This window comes from Megachile rotundata, chromosome 5, assembly GCF_050947335.1.
Source record: "Megachile rotundata isolate GNS110a chromosome 5, iyMegRotu1, whole genome shotgun sequence".
In the NCBI taxonomy this organism is placed as follows: Eukaryota; Metazoa; Arthropoda; class Insecta; order Hymenoptera; family Megachilidae; genus Megachile; species Megachile rotundata.
Window position 1 is genome coordinate 11,389,595 of NC_134987.1, and position 18,179 is coordinate 11,407,773.

General features: G+C 33.0%; 2 protein-coding genes across 3 annotated transcripts in view; one reads left to right on the plus strand and one right to left on the minus strand.

The window, feature by feature from the left end:
• Positions 1-1,804: 1,804 nt before the first annotated feature.
• Positions 1,805-2,756, plus strand: LOC100878704 (protein LLP homolog). 2 transcript variants are annotated; one of them, XM_003702384.3, is made up of 3 exons: positions 1,805-1,962; positions 2,168-2,338; positions 2,407-2,756. In XM_003702384.3, the coding sequence occupies exons 2-3, from the start codon at positions 2,179-2,181 to the stop codon at positions 2,667-2,669; spliced, it is 423 nt and encodes a 140-aa protein (XP_003702432.2). In that variant the 5' UTR covers positions 1,805-1,962; positions 2,168-2,178; the 3' UTR covers positions 2,670-2,756. The 2 variants fall into 2 exon arrangements, with proteins under 2 accessions (XP_003702432.2, XP_076387581.1); XM_076531466.1 differs by lacking the exon at positions 1,805-1,962 and adding an exon at positions 1,969-2,041.
• slow (epidermal growth factor-like protein slowdown) overlaps positions 2,355-18,179 on the minus strand; it is a 38,560-nt gene continuing 22,735 nt past the window's right edge. The window contains exons 2-9 of the mRNA XM_003702385.3: positions 8,499-8,564; positions 7,813-7,913; positions 7,250-7,345; positions 5,043-5,168; positions 3,965-4,054; positions 3,787-3,866; positions 3,180-3,287; positions 2,355-3,122 (exon numbers count right to left, since the gene is read on the minus strand). Of these exons, the coding sequence (XP_003702433.1) occupies positions 2,955-3,122; positions 3,180-3,287; positions 3,787-3,866; positions 3,965-4,054; positions 5,043-5,168; positions 7,250-7,345; positions 7,813-7,913; positions 8,499-8,564 (835 nt within the window). The 3' untranslated portion in view covers positions 2,355-2,954. The remainder of the gene's footprint in view (positions 3,123-3,179; positions 3,288-3,786; positions 3,867-3,964; positions 4,055-5,042; positions 5,169-7,249; positions 7,346-7,812; positions 7,914-8,498; positions 8,565-18,179) is intronic.

Consider the following 18,179-nt stretch of genomic DNA (forward strand, 5'->3'; position numbering starts at 1 on the left):
GGATAAACGCATTAATTGTGCACATTAAATAATTTTTAACAAGTATAATTCTTAAGAACAATCTTTAAAAAAAATTTGTAAGAAGAATAATTTTTCCAAAGAATTTCTGAGAAATAAAATTTTCCCAAAGAATCTTGAGGAAATGTAATATTTAAGTTCCTCAAGAAAATGTAATATTTGAATGTTACAAATAAATAAGTAAATTGACCGTGTAATCTGAATGTCAATTTCCGATAAATTCCGTAACTAAATTTCGACCGAGGAAAGTATCCCAAGATTCTATAAGAGAAATTTTCTCGATGAGCATTCAGTTGCGTGACATCAATTTGCCCGGTTAATTGCCGTCGCAAATCAAGCTTCTACAGCTCGTAGACAGCGAACGTACAAAATGATAATAAGGATACGGGACTGGATGGTGTTTATAGCATCACCGCGAGAAAAGTGGACGCGCATAAATGTTACGATCGGACTGAAAAGTGGATCAGAACGTTTAAATGCCGGCAGTGGACGACTTAGAAAGTGTTAATCGCGAAATTGAACGACGTTTCCGTTTTAGCATGACGTTCCTGGGGAAACAGGTTTATCGTGCCGTGTGTTTGTGAATGTTTACGACTGATACGGGGATTTAATAAACACATGAGTGAATAGTACCGGCTACCGAAATCGCGATAACGATAACGCAAAAATGCGTAAACATTTTTGCTTCGGGAAAATGAAATGAAACCGGAACGTGTCACGGATTTGTATATAGAATTTTTTACAGGTGCTTTAGTATACTATTTTCAAATTTTGTATCATGTTTCACTTTATTCGTACAGTGTTATATATGTTTGCAAATTTATTTATTTATTACAAGTTTTGTAATGTAGTTCATCTTAGTTCTGCATGTATGCTTTCTTACATTCATATTACAAAATCATAAAAGCTTGTTTGTTAAATGTTGAAAGAAAGTATATCCTCTTCTGACGAAAGCAGCCAATCATGAGTCAATTTCTGAGATGCGTTGAGTAAGCAGTGATATAAGTCAGCGATCGGTGAGTCGCATGGTTTACGATTCTTCCAGTTCCATGTCATAGAACGAAATCTGTAAAGAACAAAACAGTCCATACACATAGACTTTTGCAAAGTATTCTTTCATTTTTATTTTGAAATATAAATTAAATTTTGTGTACTTTCAATTTTTAATTCTGACTTTAAATTTTAAATCTTAAAACTTGTTTTCTAGTATTTTATCTTAAATTAACATTAACTACTGAGAAAAAAATTTGTACATAATGCAGTTGTCTGTTGCAGCAGATAATTGGTAGAATCAAGTTTACAAAGTACTTAGAAAGATTATAAAAGAAAATTTGTTGATCTAGATTCTTCAGATATCTCCTATGTCTTAGATCTATTCTACACTTCAATTATCTGGTACTTTTATAATTGAAGTGTATACTTCTACGTTTCAGTATAATGCTTAATTCAAGAAGTTTCCAGAAATCGTTTATTAAACCCGCGTGGATTAAACTGGCATATATTGTGATCCCAGAATTCAGTGGTAGGAATCATAGAGGGCGTAACAAACCTCTCACCTTTTTACACGATCGGTATTTCAGTGAATAGAACACAAGCTATATCACAAGATAATCTATTCATTCTTTATCTTGTGTATAATTAAAAAATATATCCTAAATCTATATTTTTATTTACGTCACCATTTTGTTGTAACTTTTATAATTAGTTTAAAGCTCACCACTATCATTTCATTCTGCAATATCGACCGGAATTTTGTGAACGAATATTTCTTTTAAACTCCAGAGATCGCTACCTACCGCTATCATCAAAGTGGAGAATCAAAAGTTATGAGGTTAGGTTTCCTGTTGTTAGTAGACAGCATTGTTTAGCAACACGTGTTTATTTTTATTTATGACAGAATAATAAAATATTTTCTAAAAATATATCTCGAAACGCAATCTTAAGGTGAGTGAAAAGTCATTTATGATTTAGTGTGATTTTAAACTTTCAGATAGATTGATCAAACTTCAAATTACTTATACATGTGAGGTTATGTTCTGATTTAAACAATGCTTCCAGTGTTTATTGCATAGTTTTATAAAATATTAACAGTTTACAGAAATATATATATTTATTACAGAATGAAATTTAGTATTTTTAATATTTGCAGATACAAATAAAATGGCGAAATCGTTGCGTAGTAAATGGAGGAGGAAATGTAGAGCAGTCAAAAGGGAACGCTATGGAGCAAAAGAATTAGACAGGTTAAAGAAAACATTAGGTATTAATGAGAATGGGTCACAGGATGTTGAGATGTCAGAGATATCGGAAATTGCTACAGGTAAATTATAACAGTATTTGGTATATGCTTTTATTTCTTGTACCAAGTTTTAACTGGTGTTTGTTTAGTCGTTGATGCAAAGAAGATTAAAGAAAATTCAAAGACAAAACAAGATGCTGAGGCAGATGGCACAGATATGATGGAAGTAGACAGCAATGGCAGAGTATTCAACAAAAAGACAATGAGGGACCAGTTTGGAAATTATCCAGTATGGATGAACAGAAGAAAGATCGCTAAACACAAAAAGGGCAGAGCAAAATCACAAAAGGGAAACACAAAATCGCACAAAAGGCTAACCAGGAAACAGAAAAAATCGACGACGCATACATAACCACTTTATAATCTATGCTTTGTTGAATTTGTAAAATGTACTATTATTGTAATAAAATATAAGAACCTTTCTTTAGTAAACCAATAAGAGCCACATACATTTGTTCCTTTTCTTTAATACAAAGCTGAGTATAAATGATCACAAAGGTTAAGTTATAATTTTACTACAAATCTAACACGTAAAAGCTATGAAGATGGCAGTGATAGTATGATGTATTATAAAAGTATTCGTACATAAATATTACATTTATGGGCAATGCCCTATAGAATTTTGATGTTTTTATAACTAAAAATTTAATGCGCCACTGTTTATCGGCATCGTTGCTCTGCAACGTAATCTCAGACGATTTTCCAGTTCCATCACTCGATTCGTCAAATGCTGCATTTTCCTCGTTTCCAATTCGTATTCTCTCAGTTTGTTTCGCATCTCGTATATTTCTCGTTGCATGTGGTGCTGCAAAAATTATTATTTTTAATTACAGTAATATGTTTTATTTAATGTACAACTCACCATATTTTCCACGGCTCTTTTCATCTCGTTTATGCTTTCAACGACGGAGGCAACTTTGACGCTCATTTCTGTGGTGTCTGTCTCCCTCTTTCTTCCTTTTGCAAATTGCTAGAAAACAAGGAAGGGATATTTTTATGTGAGCATTCTGTGCTTCTATAATTGTTGTTCTTTCACCACTTTCATTTACTATTTTTATTTTATCATTGACTATTTACTATTTTATCAATATATTCGACTACATTAATGTTACTACTACTTCATAATGTATTAAAATTTAACAAATATTTTGAGTTAAAATTAACTATATTTGAATTAATAAACTACAAAATTGGTCATTACTTTTTAATTTTAATCAAGTTTAAAGAAAATAGCAAATTTTCCAAGCTAACATATTTCAAGAACCATTTTGAATACAGTATTAAAATCAGGTAGACGAAAGTCGTGTGAACTTTTAGAGTGACCCAGTACAATGCTTGAAGCTGAATGATAGTTTTGGTCAAGATAGAAGAAAATCCTGCAGTGTGCTGTATTCGCATTTCAAGCGACCAACAAACGTATCTCTCCTTTACAAGTCAAATAACATACAGCGAGCCATTGTCCAACATACCTTTTCGAGCTTGGTGAGCCTTTTCAGGATAATCTCGTAGTCCTGATCGAGGTCACCGTCGGCCACCTCGTTCTCAGTATCTACGAACAGAGTTATTTGATATTACCCTTTGTGTCGGTCATTTTTTCGCTTAAATAGAAAGCTTAATTTAATAGAAAGGCGTTTAATTGGAACTTACCTTGCGAGGAAATCGATGGCCGCCTTGTTGTTGTCGATTCGTGAAAATCATCTTCTAAATCTCGAGCCTCAAAAGCGGTATCTTCGGTTTCTGCAAAGAAATATGTACTGGGAGAATGAACAAGATTAAATTTGTAAATTTTGCATTTTAATTCTTTGTGGTTAATCGGGAATTTACAGTTACTCCATTTTCAAGATTTTCTGAATCGCCATTTTTCTATATTTCTACATTTCTTAATTTCTACATTATTGATTTTCTATATAAGACATTAAATTCATCCAACTGTAATCTTGAACTTGCACGAAGTCCAAATTCTCATTCACAGAATCTGACACAAACAGCATAGAAGTTCAAGTTCACTGCAAATGACGAAACGAGATATCTGTTTATTCGACAAACACCGCGTGGGTGTTCTCGCTGGAAAATCGAAAAACAGATCGTGACACGAAGCGTGGAAACTGGAAGCCGTTCAAAAAGTTGTTGTTCATTGATGATACTCTGCGTGGGGTTTCACAAGAAGTATTCGGAGGCTGAACTGTACTTTGTACAATTTATCTGTACTCAATATCAAAAAATATAAAAAATCGTCAACACATAACCTTCGGTGCATTCAAACTTTATATAATATTAACAAACATCAGGAATAATAATTCTGTAAATTCATGTGCAGCTTAAGAGGCAAAAGGGAAGTCGATAGATTGTGTATTTTACTGTTATTAAAATTGCTGAAAATATTTCTTGCCTTCCCAATTATTTTCTATTTCAGTATGAAGTTGCTTATTAAATAGTGTAAGTTTTTCTCTCTAATAAATTTGTGATACAGAAAATCTGAAAAGACGAAATATGTACTTTCAAAAAATTGTAACTGTACTTGTAAAAAATTAAGTAAGTCACACAACGAAAGAAACTATAATCGAAATAATAAAATTAAACCAGCTAATTAAAAATGATTAAAAATGCATGTAAATATCTTTATCACGATTCGACAATGATGAACTTTAATTTCCATATAATTAAGCAGAGTTTGGAGTTCCAAAGACCGTGCACCTGTCGCATATTTTTTACAATGGTAACTTACCATTTTTTCGACAGGACTGGCCGTCTTTCTGCAATTGAAAACCGGGTCTGCAGTGGCACTCGTAGGTTCCCGGTAGGTTTCTGCAGAGCTGATCGCAGGGCTTCTCTGTCACGCACTCGTCGACGTCTGTAACGTTGGTGGACAAGTTATGCTAATTCGTGAAAAATTAATTGCATCAGCTCGCCAGCTGCGACAGATCCATCGCGAAATATCCTTCGAGTTCCGGACATTGAGAATACGTGCACATACATCATAAAGCAATGATTTCCGCTGGTCCAATGAATTCGTTCGAATGGCCACGATTTTAATGAATAAATTACTGGGGAATTTAAATTAGTTATTAAGCGTTGAGGTGTTCGATTGAGGATAAGCAGGAAGGAGTGGGAGAGTAAGTACCATTTCGAGTAACTTGTTCGTGATTAACGGGTGAACCAGAGGAAAATGAAATATTTCTCTTAATTAACTCTTTGATTAGTTAAATGTTTATTTGGGTGCTAGGCTCGTTATTGACAAATCAGGAAGGTTTTTATCACTTAAAATTTTATTATTCTCTTTTGTGCTTAATTTGCAAGTTTGACTTAGTTTTCGAATTTTCTAGTTTCGCAAATTCTCAAGTGTTCAAATTACTGTAGTTCCAAAGGCACATTTATGTAGTTCCAAATTTTCACATTTATAAATTTTGAATTCTTCAATTTTCCTAACTTCCAGATTTCCAAATTCCAAATTTCTAAATTACTAATTTCCATCTCTAAATTCTAACCTAAACCTATTTGCAAATATCCAGATACTTAAATTCTCAAATTCTTATATCTTCAAAAGTACCAATGTTCAAAATCTGCACCTCTCCAACGTCCTCAATTACTCTTAAAAACAAAAAAGGGTACAAGTATCCTGAGGTAATTTTCGCATTCAGCGATGCAATTACAGCTCCAATAAGACAGAATACTAATTCAGAAGCGTATCACTGGCACACGAAAGCCTTGAACGATATAAACTGCAAGAATGTGACTCATGAAGGCTTCAAGGATTTCTCTATAAGGAGTGTCGAAACCCCCTCCCTGTATCGAAGGATCTTTTTTTATTGCATCGAATCGGCTGCAGCTTACATCGGCCCGGTAATTAGAACGTCCGCATAGCTTAATGAAATCGCTCGTAAATCTATCGAAAGCAGCCGGTTGCTGGACACCACAATACGTTCGAGCAACTCACGGTATTCGAGTTACGATATCGACTCCCTTATCGATCTGCGTCAATTTAATTACGCTTAACGATCTACGCTACCTGCTCTCGGTCTAATCATCGATAACAACAGATTTTACGATTTAATTTTGCATTCTTATCTGTGTTGAATAGATCTCATAATTTTAGAGATGTTGTGTACAATTTATTATTTTATGAGTTTTATTGAATTAACGCAAGAGCGATGAAAGTAGAAGCTTGTTGTATTGCAGATAAGTACAGTGGACTCATTGTATTGTCGCGGATGAAGCTGTAATGGCGGACATTTTAATTTTACTACTGAATTTGAACATTTAGTAAGAGAACCTTTTATGCAGCATTTGAGAGTTTGCAAATTTGAAAATATAAAAATGATGAATTTCTATGTTTTTCTATTTGGGAATACATAAGCTTGAAAATATTCAAATGTCTATAAAAAAATTTAAGCATCAGGAAAATTCGAAATTTGAAAGTTTTTAAATTTAGAAAGGATTAAGAATTTGCAGATTCATGTATATGAAAATTTTTAGATATGAGAATTTGTAAAAATTTTTTAATATATCAATTTGCAGATATATGTATTAAAAAACTTATAGATGAAAAATTACAAGGTTACGTTTTTAATAATTCTTATATATGAGACTTTGCAGATTTTTGTATATAAAAATGTTTTAACATAACAATTTTCACATTTGTGTATTCAAAAATTTTTACACATCGACTTCCTCGAGTTGTGTCTTAAAAAGTTTCTAAATCAAAGAGTTTGAAAAGTCAGAATCAAAAGTCTGAACATCAAAAACTTGTTACAATGTAACTCTAAGCCGACAGTCATTAAATAAAATTTACTAATAAGAATCATCGTTGAATATTAATACTTATAAAGCACAGTGAAACGAAGAAGGAGTACCTGCAGCAATGTTATACGTGTAACATCGATCAGCGCTTGAAATGATAATTTAGAATTGATTTGCATTCGTGTTAGATATTACCTGTCTGGCACTGGTTGCCTGTAAATCCTTTGGGACACGTGCACCTGCCGGGGGAGGTACATATTCCTCCGTTTAAGCATGTTACTGGGCAGGTAGCTGAAAAGCAATTAAATTAAGCTGCAGATTACATATCACGTATTACTAACTAGTAAATATCATACATGGTTCGTGAAAGAATTCGTTTCTATATGTAATTGAAAATTTATTAAGCCGTATATATCATGTATACGTGTTTCAACTATAATTGAAGTTTCACTCGTGATTAAGGGGGGAATATACAATGTTACTTCGGGAAACGAGTTTCATTAGTCTTAACTTGATGTCTGGGTAGGTGAAAATAGTTATAAACAGGAGTTATTTAAATGTTTGAAATACTTATAAATAGGAGTTATTTAAATGTTTGAAATAATTATAAAATATTGAATAAGGGTGGACTACAAGTTTGTTAGGTTATGTTTTACATGTTAAGTGATTGAACTATAATTCAGAAAGTACTGTATACTTTTATTTGAAGAAGCTTCATATGTAATTTTAGACGTCATGTCTAATTATTTTAAACTTACGTTTATTGCATCCAAAACTTAAATGAGTTGCTTGCGTCCATCCTGGGCAGCACAAGAAAACGGAAGGCGAGTCAGTCTTAATATTAAGAATATTAAGATACCTAAAAATTGTAGAAATATATTCGAAGGAAGCTATGAATTGTTCCTCGACATTTAAGATCAAGTTTGAACTAATTTCACAATTTTTCAGTCAAGTATGCACTTGATACTTATAACAAAAAATAACACATTTCATGAATAAAATTCATTTACCAAAATTAAATTACAATTATATTAATCAATATTTTATGTATAGAAAGAAACATAAAATTCGTTTAGGGTAATATAATGAAATTTACTTTATAGATAAAACACCCCCTCCCTCAAGATTGTCATCATTCATATCTTTTTAATATTTTTGGAGATAATTTTATGTAACTTAACTATACTTAACAAATAACATCATGATTACTAATAATTTATAAAAATAATACCTCTTTGAAAATGAAATAAAATAAAATAAAATTTAAATTTGTGATCTAACTTTGTCGAATATAAAATTTCAAAGAATTCACTTTGTGATTGTACATAAAAAATTCTATAAATACTAGAAAACATTTTACAAATATAAACTTGTAAAATTCTATAATAATAAACTCGTGATTAAACAATATCTTTTGTATTTCATTAGAAGAATATTTTTATACCTAATTTGTCCGTTTCGATGATGATGAACAGTAGAGCTGGGAACCGATCTGGTACAGACACGTCTCCTGCAACGAAGAAAGAGAAAACTTTGTACATCGACGATACAAGAGACACATCTTGAATGGAACAATAAATAATATTGATATTTATCGCCGTGCAGCATCCTCTAGAAAGTATTTCGAGCCACGCAACCGCTCTTGGCTTTACATCCGTTATTGAAATTTATGCCGCTTCTAGCGATTGTCAAGCGGTGACAGGATGAAATTAAATTAATGAATCGATTGTTTTGATAGTGATCAAGACCAATCCGACACGGTACGCGCCTTCATTTGCATCGATGAATCGATATGGATATGGAAATGGTTAAATACAGAGAGAATCGCGAAGAGGGTATTTAAGCTTCGGGTTCAATAATGGAATGCGTGAAATACCTTTGCAGGGGGATGAATTATGATTTCTTTTGAAACTTCTAGTGTTTAAGGTTCACTTTGGGATTTTTTAGAGGGCTTTGGGATTTTGAGATATTGGGATTTTTAGGATTTTGGGGATTTTTAGGACTTTAGGATTATTAGGATTTTATGGAATTTTGGGATTTTTAGAATTTTTAGAATTTTGGCATTTTTTAGGATTTTTAGGATGTTGGGATTTTTTTTAGAATTTTTAGAATTTTGGCATTTTTAGGATTCTGAGATTTTAAGGATTTTGGAATTTATAGGATTTTTAGGATTTTGAAATTTTGGGATTTTGGGACTTTCAGGTTTAGTAATTTTTGACTCTTAGTACAATATGATTTCAGAATTTTATAATTTTGTGATTATAAAAAAGTTTGATTGAAGAATATTAAAAATTCAAAACTTCTTAATTTAGAACTTTGACCCTCTATAACTCAAGAATTTCAAAAATATAACCCACAGTGAACACGACAACAAAAAGTCCCGATAATACCACTCGCATTTTGCTTATTGGTTAATTCCTAGCTTCGCCCAATCACAAAAAGGAATACTGAATGATTACTGTCAAGTCCTTTAAGGATTACAGCTTTCATTGCAGCTGATCTCCCTTGACAACTTTTGTTGGCTGTATTATAATTGGATTGATTCGATCGCAATCGAATCGGTTGAGCTGATCGATCAGCGCATTTGAAATTCGTTTTGTAATCGCCTTTGAATAAATTCAGCGTTCAGCATTTTGAACCTCCTGCATTGAATTCTTGCAACTTCAAAATTACTTCTTTACAATTCAAATTTAATAATTTGTTTGAAGTCAAATTATAGAAAAATAATTTTAAACTTTTTTAACAAAATTAATATGACATATTTAATGAAATTTTATTACTTGACCAGGTTGCAAAATTCATTAAACAATTTTCTTAATTCTCAAATTTTTACATTTTTCAATCTTGAATTAAATTTTCAAATTCTCAGCTTTGCAAATTTTTAGATTGTTAAATGACTGGATTTAAAAAAGAATCTCTCAGTTACATACAACCCTCTGTAAGTTTTTATTCTAGAAGAAAAATGCTTTTATGAAATGAAATAGTTAATCTATTTTCTCCTTTGATATTTTTAACTGAATATTAAACAAGTGACAAAGTCGATAAATTACCAAAAATGTAAAACATCATCAATTTCCATCTTGCTATAATAAAAAATTGTTGCATGTTAATTTCCACCAAACAGCTCTAAAAAAAGAAGAAATACTCATCGCAAATTTACTTGCCAACAAAGTATCGTTACAAGACTAATAAAAACGATCCCCACAATAAAACCATTACATCGCTTTTCCTCTTGCAAAACTTGAAAAGTCCATTATCTCAATTTTCCGTGACCGATTCGATTATAGTCAAAATTTTTTAATGGTACTCCAGAGGTCGTGAATCTTAAAACCAGCATAGTGATTTCTATCGAGCTAACACTTTGCTAACGATTACGATGTCCATTACGGAGATTGCTGTTCTCCCTGAAAGATCGAGAATTTCACGCAGAAATTACGCAAACGAGTTAGCACACGACTGGTACAGGCAAAGGATCGCGCATAATTGGGCGACGAGAGGCAATCTCTTGAAACAACCTCGTCATCGTTGGTTCGCGAGAAAATTGCATCTCGTTGTGTCGCTGTCATGTTCGTTGAAACTCGACACGACGTTTACTGTCGCAACACCAGGACTCGTCCACGTGGTTCGCATCGAGGAACGTCCGATTTTCTTGCTTGGACGCCATCTTGATCGCGAGATGTGCCACGACGATCGTTTAACAGATATCAAGCTTTAAATATGATAAACTGGACTAAGGATTGCATTTTTCTTTTTCATGTTTGTGAAATTTAGAAATTTTCTATTTGGTAAATATTTAAATATTGGAATTTTTAGACATTCAAATTTCTAGACAATAAAATATTCAAATTTATAGATTTTTAGAATTGCAAGTTCTCAAGTTTAAGAAAATTTGTATATAAAAATGTAGGAGGTTCCAAGTTTCAAATTCCAGAAATTATCAAGCTTGAGAACTTTAAAATTTCTAAGTTTTTAGATTCAGAAATTTAAAAATTCTCAAATGATCAAATTTAAAAATATTTAAATCTTCAGAGTTGCAAATTATCTAATATAGGTGTTACTGTATTTGAAAATTAAGAAGTTCTAAATTTAGAAATTTAGAAACCTAAAAATCTAGATCCCTAATCTCAAACCCTAAAACTCTGAAACTACCAAATCTTAAAATTTGATAAATGAAAACTTCGTGAAATGTAATTAAGTCGAACAAGAGGTAAGTCTAACGAAAGTGGGTATGTGGTATCTCAGACAAATACCCTAGTTACGCCAATGGTTGATCCACAATCTACGACGAACAGTTGCCCAATTAAAACGCCACCCTCGGCTTGGCTTCGAGCATACACGTCATCGTTCATCCTCAACTTTCGTTCTCCATGGACGTAATTTCTGCACGAAGAATGATGATGCACGCACTTCGGCTCCGTGTGCATTAATCCTTCGAAGAGGAAACGATCTTTTACTACGATGCTGTAGGAAGATGTATTCATAGAAGCCGTGGTTGCTCGGAGAAAGTGATTCTGATTTATAGAATGAGATACTTCAAGTGATCGTATGTGTTTGTGAATAGACTGTCTTGGGTTTAACAAAATTATTGGCGATTGTGTAACTGAGATTATATTGTAAGAAATAGTAGTGGTATTAAGAGTTGATGAGTTTATATGTTGGTCATGTTGGAAATTTGGAAATGTGGAAGTTTTTATGAATTTGTATATTTGTAGATCTGAAGATTTTTACATTAAAAAATTTGGGAATATATGAATATGTGGACATGTGAATATATGAGTATGTGAATGTGTGAATATGTGAATGTGTGATTCTGTGAATATATGAGTATGTGAATGTGTGAATATGTGAATGTGTGATTCTGTGAATATATGAATACATCAATATAGGAATATACGAATATATGAGCATGCGAATATGTCAATATATGTATATATCAATATGTGAATATGTGAATATATGAATATGTGAATATGTGAATATGTGAATATGTGAATATGTGAATATGTGAATATATGAATATGTGAATATGTCAATATGTGAATTTGTTAATATGTGAATTTGTTAATATGTGAATATGTGAATATGTCAATATGTCAATATGTGAATTTGTCAATATGTGAATATGTCAATATGTGAATATGTCAATGTGTGAATATGCCAATATGTGAATATGTCAATATGTGAATATGTGAATTTTATGAATTTGTAAATTTGTGAATGTGTGAATGTGTGAATGTGTGAATGTGTGAATGTGTGAATCTGTGAATGTGTGAATGTGTGAATATGTGAATGTGTGAATTTATGAATCTGTGAATCTGTGAATCTGTGAATCTCTGAATCTGTGAATCTGTGAATCTGTGAATCTGTGAATCTGTGAATCTATAAATCTCTAAATCCATCAGTCTATAAATTTCTAAAACTATGAACTAGAAACCTTATAAATCTATAAATTTATAAACCCCTCAAATACCCACATCTTACAACAGTGTGGGAGTGCCATTGCATGAAAGTCTCTTCAAAGGTAGCACTATAATAACAGTCCTCTATTTACAATCCTGTGCATACATTTTATGCCTTCAAACTACACTTTTCTCTACTATGCTAACATACCTATGCAACATACATTCACTTTTCTACAACACTTCCCAAACAATAAAATCTTGTACTCCAACCAAAAATGATACCAAAAACGTCTGTTCCTTTCTTCCGGAAATGATCCTCCTTTGTTCCTTTCTCACGGTCTTCAGATGCGGCAGGTGTAGAAAATAAAATGAGGGTCTTTAACGACGTCAAGGATGCTCGCCAAATCTGCCTGTTAAGGACGAGCCACGATTTGCTTATGGATTATCTGTGCCAGAAAGGATCAAAGGGATTAGCTCGGCAGGTGATCCAGGTTAGTGAATCGTGTAGATTCTGTCAGGCAGGTAGTTTGTCTGACATTATCTCATTCCCCTTGAGCATATTTCATGGAATCAAATTGAATTCGATCTTTGCTACTGTCGTAAACATTGTTTCTACCGTCGTCATAATTTCTGTCGTGTAAATGCATAACTAAATGCATAACATTTGAGAGCAATTTTTTATTCGTTAATAAATTATATTTTTATTACTGCTTTGTTTAATAGCTTCTTTATGTGTAATTTAGGATACTCTATTAGGTAGTGTAATTTGTTATTTAAGATATTTAATTGTTGTACAATTTCAGATGCTTTTTGTTTTCAATATTTGATAATTTCTCAATTTTATTATTAAATGTATTATTCTTAGTGTGTAATGTCATTTATTGAAGGTATTAACATAATTTATTAAATGTATTTTATAATTCACAAGTTCAAGAAATCTTGCTAAACAAATTTTTTTATTTAGAATATTTTATAATTGTGAAATTTAAATATTTAACATTTACTGCTTAGAAACTTTGCAATTAAAATAAATAAATAAAATTTCATAGACTGTGTTCTAATTATTAAATCTTCAAGACTATGTTCAATCAATTTTGTCTTAAAAAATAATTTCAAATAAAAAATTCTATAATAACTAAATAAAATACCTGTTTATAAGAAGAGTTTAATAGATGAGTGATAAACCAATCCAAACAACACGCACGAACAAGGATCCGTTTAAGTCTATCACGAGGCAAGTTTGCAGGATCGTTTCAATTTATAAAAATGAATGTTTCCGCTGTCATGGAGCACACGCATCAAATCGTTGTCAGAGCGTATTCCATTCGCAGAAAAATCTGGTGAAACACGTTGGGACCGAGGTTCAGATACGGTTCGGGGAATATTCGCGTGGGAATACTGGTTCGGGTGCTTTGGTGCCCATACTGAACACTGCACGTTGATAACGTCCAACATGGTTGGTCCACGACATTGAACGAGGAAATCGAAGAAGTTGGACGTACTTTCGAACGATTCCAGAGAATTACTGCCAGCAAATGTACGGTATATAGATTATGTTCATTTACTATTTAATAAAACAACTCTTTTCGAATATCACAATAAATTACATTTAAAGACACTGTATTAATACTTGCAATTTAAGAGAGGATTTATGAGAATTATGTGTACGGATGTAGATATAAATTATTTCTTTAGAAAGTACATATTTTTGTTTTATTAAAAAATACACATTTGGAAGCTGAAGAATTTTTTCAATTTTTCAAAAATATTTTTTATGGCAAGGATACTCATTTTAATATTAATAGACATTTTTTAGGTTTCAGGTTTGTACTCCTATAAATTACTAGACACATGACAATAACTAAATTTATTGCTTGTTTGAGAAATATTATTTTTTTCATGAATTTTGTGGAAATTTTAGAATTTCTAAATTTATATATTTTCACCTTTTCAAATCTGTAAATTAGTACGTTTCCTAATTATCACACATTCAAATTAAAAAATTTTTAAATATCTCAACTATCAAGTTTTTAAATATCTAAATTTAAAAATGACTAAATTTCTAATTTTTTTTACTAGAACCTTTCAAATCTCTAAATCTCTAAGTTTCAAAATATAAAAATTTATAAACAATCTCTGACACGTCTTAATTGCACTAACGATACACCCCAGTGCCCACGGACACCATATTTGCCAACTGCCCTACAACATTAAACTTCTGCGTTGAACGCTCCTGCAGCGAAAGGGCTAGAAAGAAAATTCTCTAATGCTATCAATTATAGTACGTGACAAAACGTGAAGTATCCAACAGCTAGTTAATCCAGATGATAAATCATTCTGTGTTATTTATATACGATATACGAGACGTATCAGGAGATATCTAATGCAATCACGGCTTGTTCTCGAAGCGTTACTACAAAGATTTAAATTTAACCAGAGCAATGTCTACACCGTGTTCTTGCTTAATACGTTTGAAGGACTTTCTCTGTTGAAATCAACCATTATTGCAAAATGAATAAAAGTATACGATGTTTCTCAATTTCCCAATTTTCCAATTTCTCAAATTTCCAATTTTCCAAATTCCCAACTCTCTCAAATCCCAACTCTCCAAATTTCCAATTCTCCAAATTCCAACTCTCCAAATTTCCAATTCTCCAAATTCCAAACTCTCCAAGTTCCCAAATCTCCAAATTCCCAACTCTCTCAAATTCCAACTCTCTCAAATCCCAACTCTCCAAATTCCCAACTCTCTCAAATTCCAACTCTCTCAAATCCCAACTCTCCAAATTCCCAACTTTCCCAATTCCCAACTCTCCCAATTCCCAACTCTCCCAGTTCCCAACTCTCCCAATTCCCAACTCTCCCAATTTCCAACTCTCCAAATTTCCAACTCTCCAAATTTCCAACTCTTCAGATTCCCAACTTTCCCAATTCCCAACTCTCCCAATTCCCAACTCTCCCAGTTCCCAACTCTCCCAATTCCCAACTCTCCCAATTTCCAACTCTCCAAATTTCCAACTCTCCAAATTTCCAACTCTTCAGATTCCCAACTCCCCAAATTCCCATCTCTCAGAATTGCCAAATCTCCCAATTCCCAACTCTCCAAATTCCCAACTCTCCTAATTCCCAAATCATCCAATTTCCAACTCTTCAAATTTCCAAATCTCCAAATTCCCAAATCCCTAAATCCCCGAATCCCCAAATCCCCAAATCCCCAAATCCCCAAATCTCCAAATCCCCAAATCCCCAAATCCCAAAATCCCAAAATCCCCAAATTCCCAAATCCCCAAATCCCCAAATCCCCAAATCCCCAACGCACCAAGAACCATGTATCTTCCAACAAGAAGACACTCGTTCCATCCTACACCACGTTTACCCCGTCCATACCTAACGCGTTCGAGGAACTTTCTCCATAGCCTCGAAACCGGCCATCTTAGAAAAAAAGCGCGGGAAATATACGAAGACGTCGGTGGCAATAAAATTACCGTCGATTAGCGATGTGGAGCGGGTGAAGGCAGCTTCGCGTGATACTGCTCGCAAGTTTCTCGAAGGTGATAAATTTTCAATGAATTACCACATTGACTGCTCGCGTGTTTGCGACTCTCTTAAAGGTACTTCCGAAACCTTAACGGTGATCTCGCATGTTTTCCTCTTGCAGCATGGCGGTCGAATGCAGCTTCGAGTTATCGTGACCATACGTTATACCCTTGCCTCGCTGACTATCTGTTGCTTAGCACGAAGATTCTCTCGGCGATAGGTGAAAGACATTCCACGGTTCTCTGGGTCATTGATGAAAACGGAATTAAAAGCGTCGGAAAGAATGAAACGCGTATATCTTCCTCGCGGTGACGTTATCTATCGCTAGGTGAGAAATCGTCTTAAGAAATTTAACGCGTTTATTGCTACAATGAGAATTATACCCTGGCTGTAAATTTTATGGTATTCTCGAGAAATTTTATGGTTGGACTTTTTTTGCTTTTATTGCACTTTGCGGGGTGTATGTTGGATGCCTTTTCTGATTACGATGAAGTTATCGGAATTTATTGATATTTAATTAAAGATAAGGTTGAAGGTGATGGGAGGGTCAGGGTTTAATTTGGTTTATGTGCTTTAATAATTTAACTTATTGATTCGTTTGTTAACGTAATTTATACTGATGCATAATTTTGTTCAAATTTATTTATTTTTGTTCAAGCTTTATGTTGGAGTTAACTTAACTTGACATGTAATTTTCTTGTTCAAATTTGTGCATTCTTTATTAAACTTTAAGTCGAAATTAACCTAAAGGAGCACATAGTTGTTTTGCTCAAATTTATTTATTTTTGTTTAAACTTCATATTGAAGCTAACTTAACTTGACAAGTAATTTAGTTGTTCAAATTTATATATTCTTTATTAAACTTCAAGTAAAAATTAACCTAAGCAAACAAATTATTATATTATTCAAATTTATTTATTTGTATTTAAACTTCAATTTGAAACTAATCTAACTTAACACATAATTTAATTGTTTAAATTTGTGCACTTTTTATTAAACTTTAAGTCAGAACTAACCTAATTATACTGTTCAAACTTATTCATTTTTCTTTGCACTTCAAGTTGAACCTAACCTAACTTGACACACAAGTATCTTTCAAATATATTCATTTTCGTATAACTTTTACATATAACCTAACATAACCTCAAAAAATTAAATTATATCATAAAACAAGTTTAGATAATTTAATCGAAGTACGTTCAAAGAATATAAACTTGAAGGCATAACCCACACACGAAAGAACAATATTCGCGTAAATATTTTTCGAGGATAAAAATGGTGGCGAAACCAGTGTAGACGAGACACGTAGATTCGAATGTACAGCAAACGAGATTAACCGGTTAATACGTCGGTTTGAAGAACACAAAAACGCGAATAACACTTGGTGTACATTATCTGCATCGAAGTCAATATGTTCGACGCGTTGGTATCAATTAATCTTGCATCCTCGATCGATTTCTAATTGAACCATAAATATTCAGCTTCGGTTAACTTGGGGATACCGCGTGCAGCGTGGTACACGCGCGTGAATTTTCAGCCCGAAGAAGCTGAACGTGTATATACGTTATCGTCGTGTACCGGTAAACCGTCGTCGTCGAGCGTTGTTTCGATCGTAACAACACGGTTTGCACGCTCGTTGCAATGTCGCCAGCAGTAATAAACACCGACTCTTTATTGTCCGATCTCGTGAACCTTGCTACGGTGGTTCTTGTCTCTGTTCGTGACGGTAGCTCGCGATAAAAAGACTCTCGCGGTGGTTTTCACCTCTTGGCCGATCAGTCGTAAAATGGATCTTCAACTTCCAATACAACGAGATTACTTCGACTATACTTCTGAATTAATGCGCCATTTGCTTCTGTCTACGACTGGTTTTATTGACACGTTTAGGGTAGTTCTTCGCGGTATTCTTTTTTGGATGTTATTGAACGTTATGTTAGAAGTTAGAGTGCTTGTACTCTGGGAATTTGGGTTATGAATTCTTTGGCGGAATTAGTCGAATATTTACTGAGTAGAGAAAATACCAAAGATATTGATCAATGGTTCTTACGTACTTGCTCTGCTCTAGAATACCACATTACTGTGTCTGATATGAGGGTAGCAATTTTTAAAATTATAAATTTTCAAATTTCACCGACTTCTTTTCCAAACTTCAATGTATAAATTTCCAAATTTCAGCTCTTACAATA

What these genes read in the sequence shown, in the direction of transcription:
- LOC100878704 (XM_003702384.3), top strand. Translation starts at nt 2,179, where the DNA reads ATGGCGAAATCGTTGCGTAGTAAATGGAGGAGGAAATGTAGAGCAGTC. An exon ending in GATATCGGAAATTGCTACAG is followed by an intron (nt 2,339 to 2,406) that starts GTAAATTATAAC and finishes GTGTTTGTTTAG; the next exon opens with TCGTTGATGCAAAGAAGATT.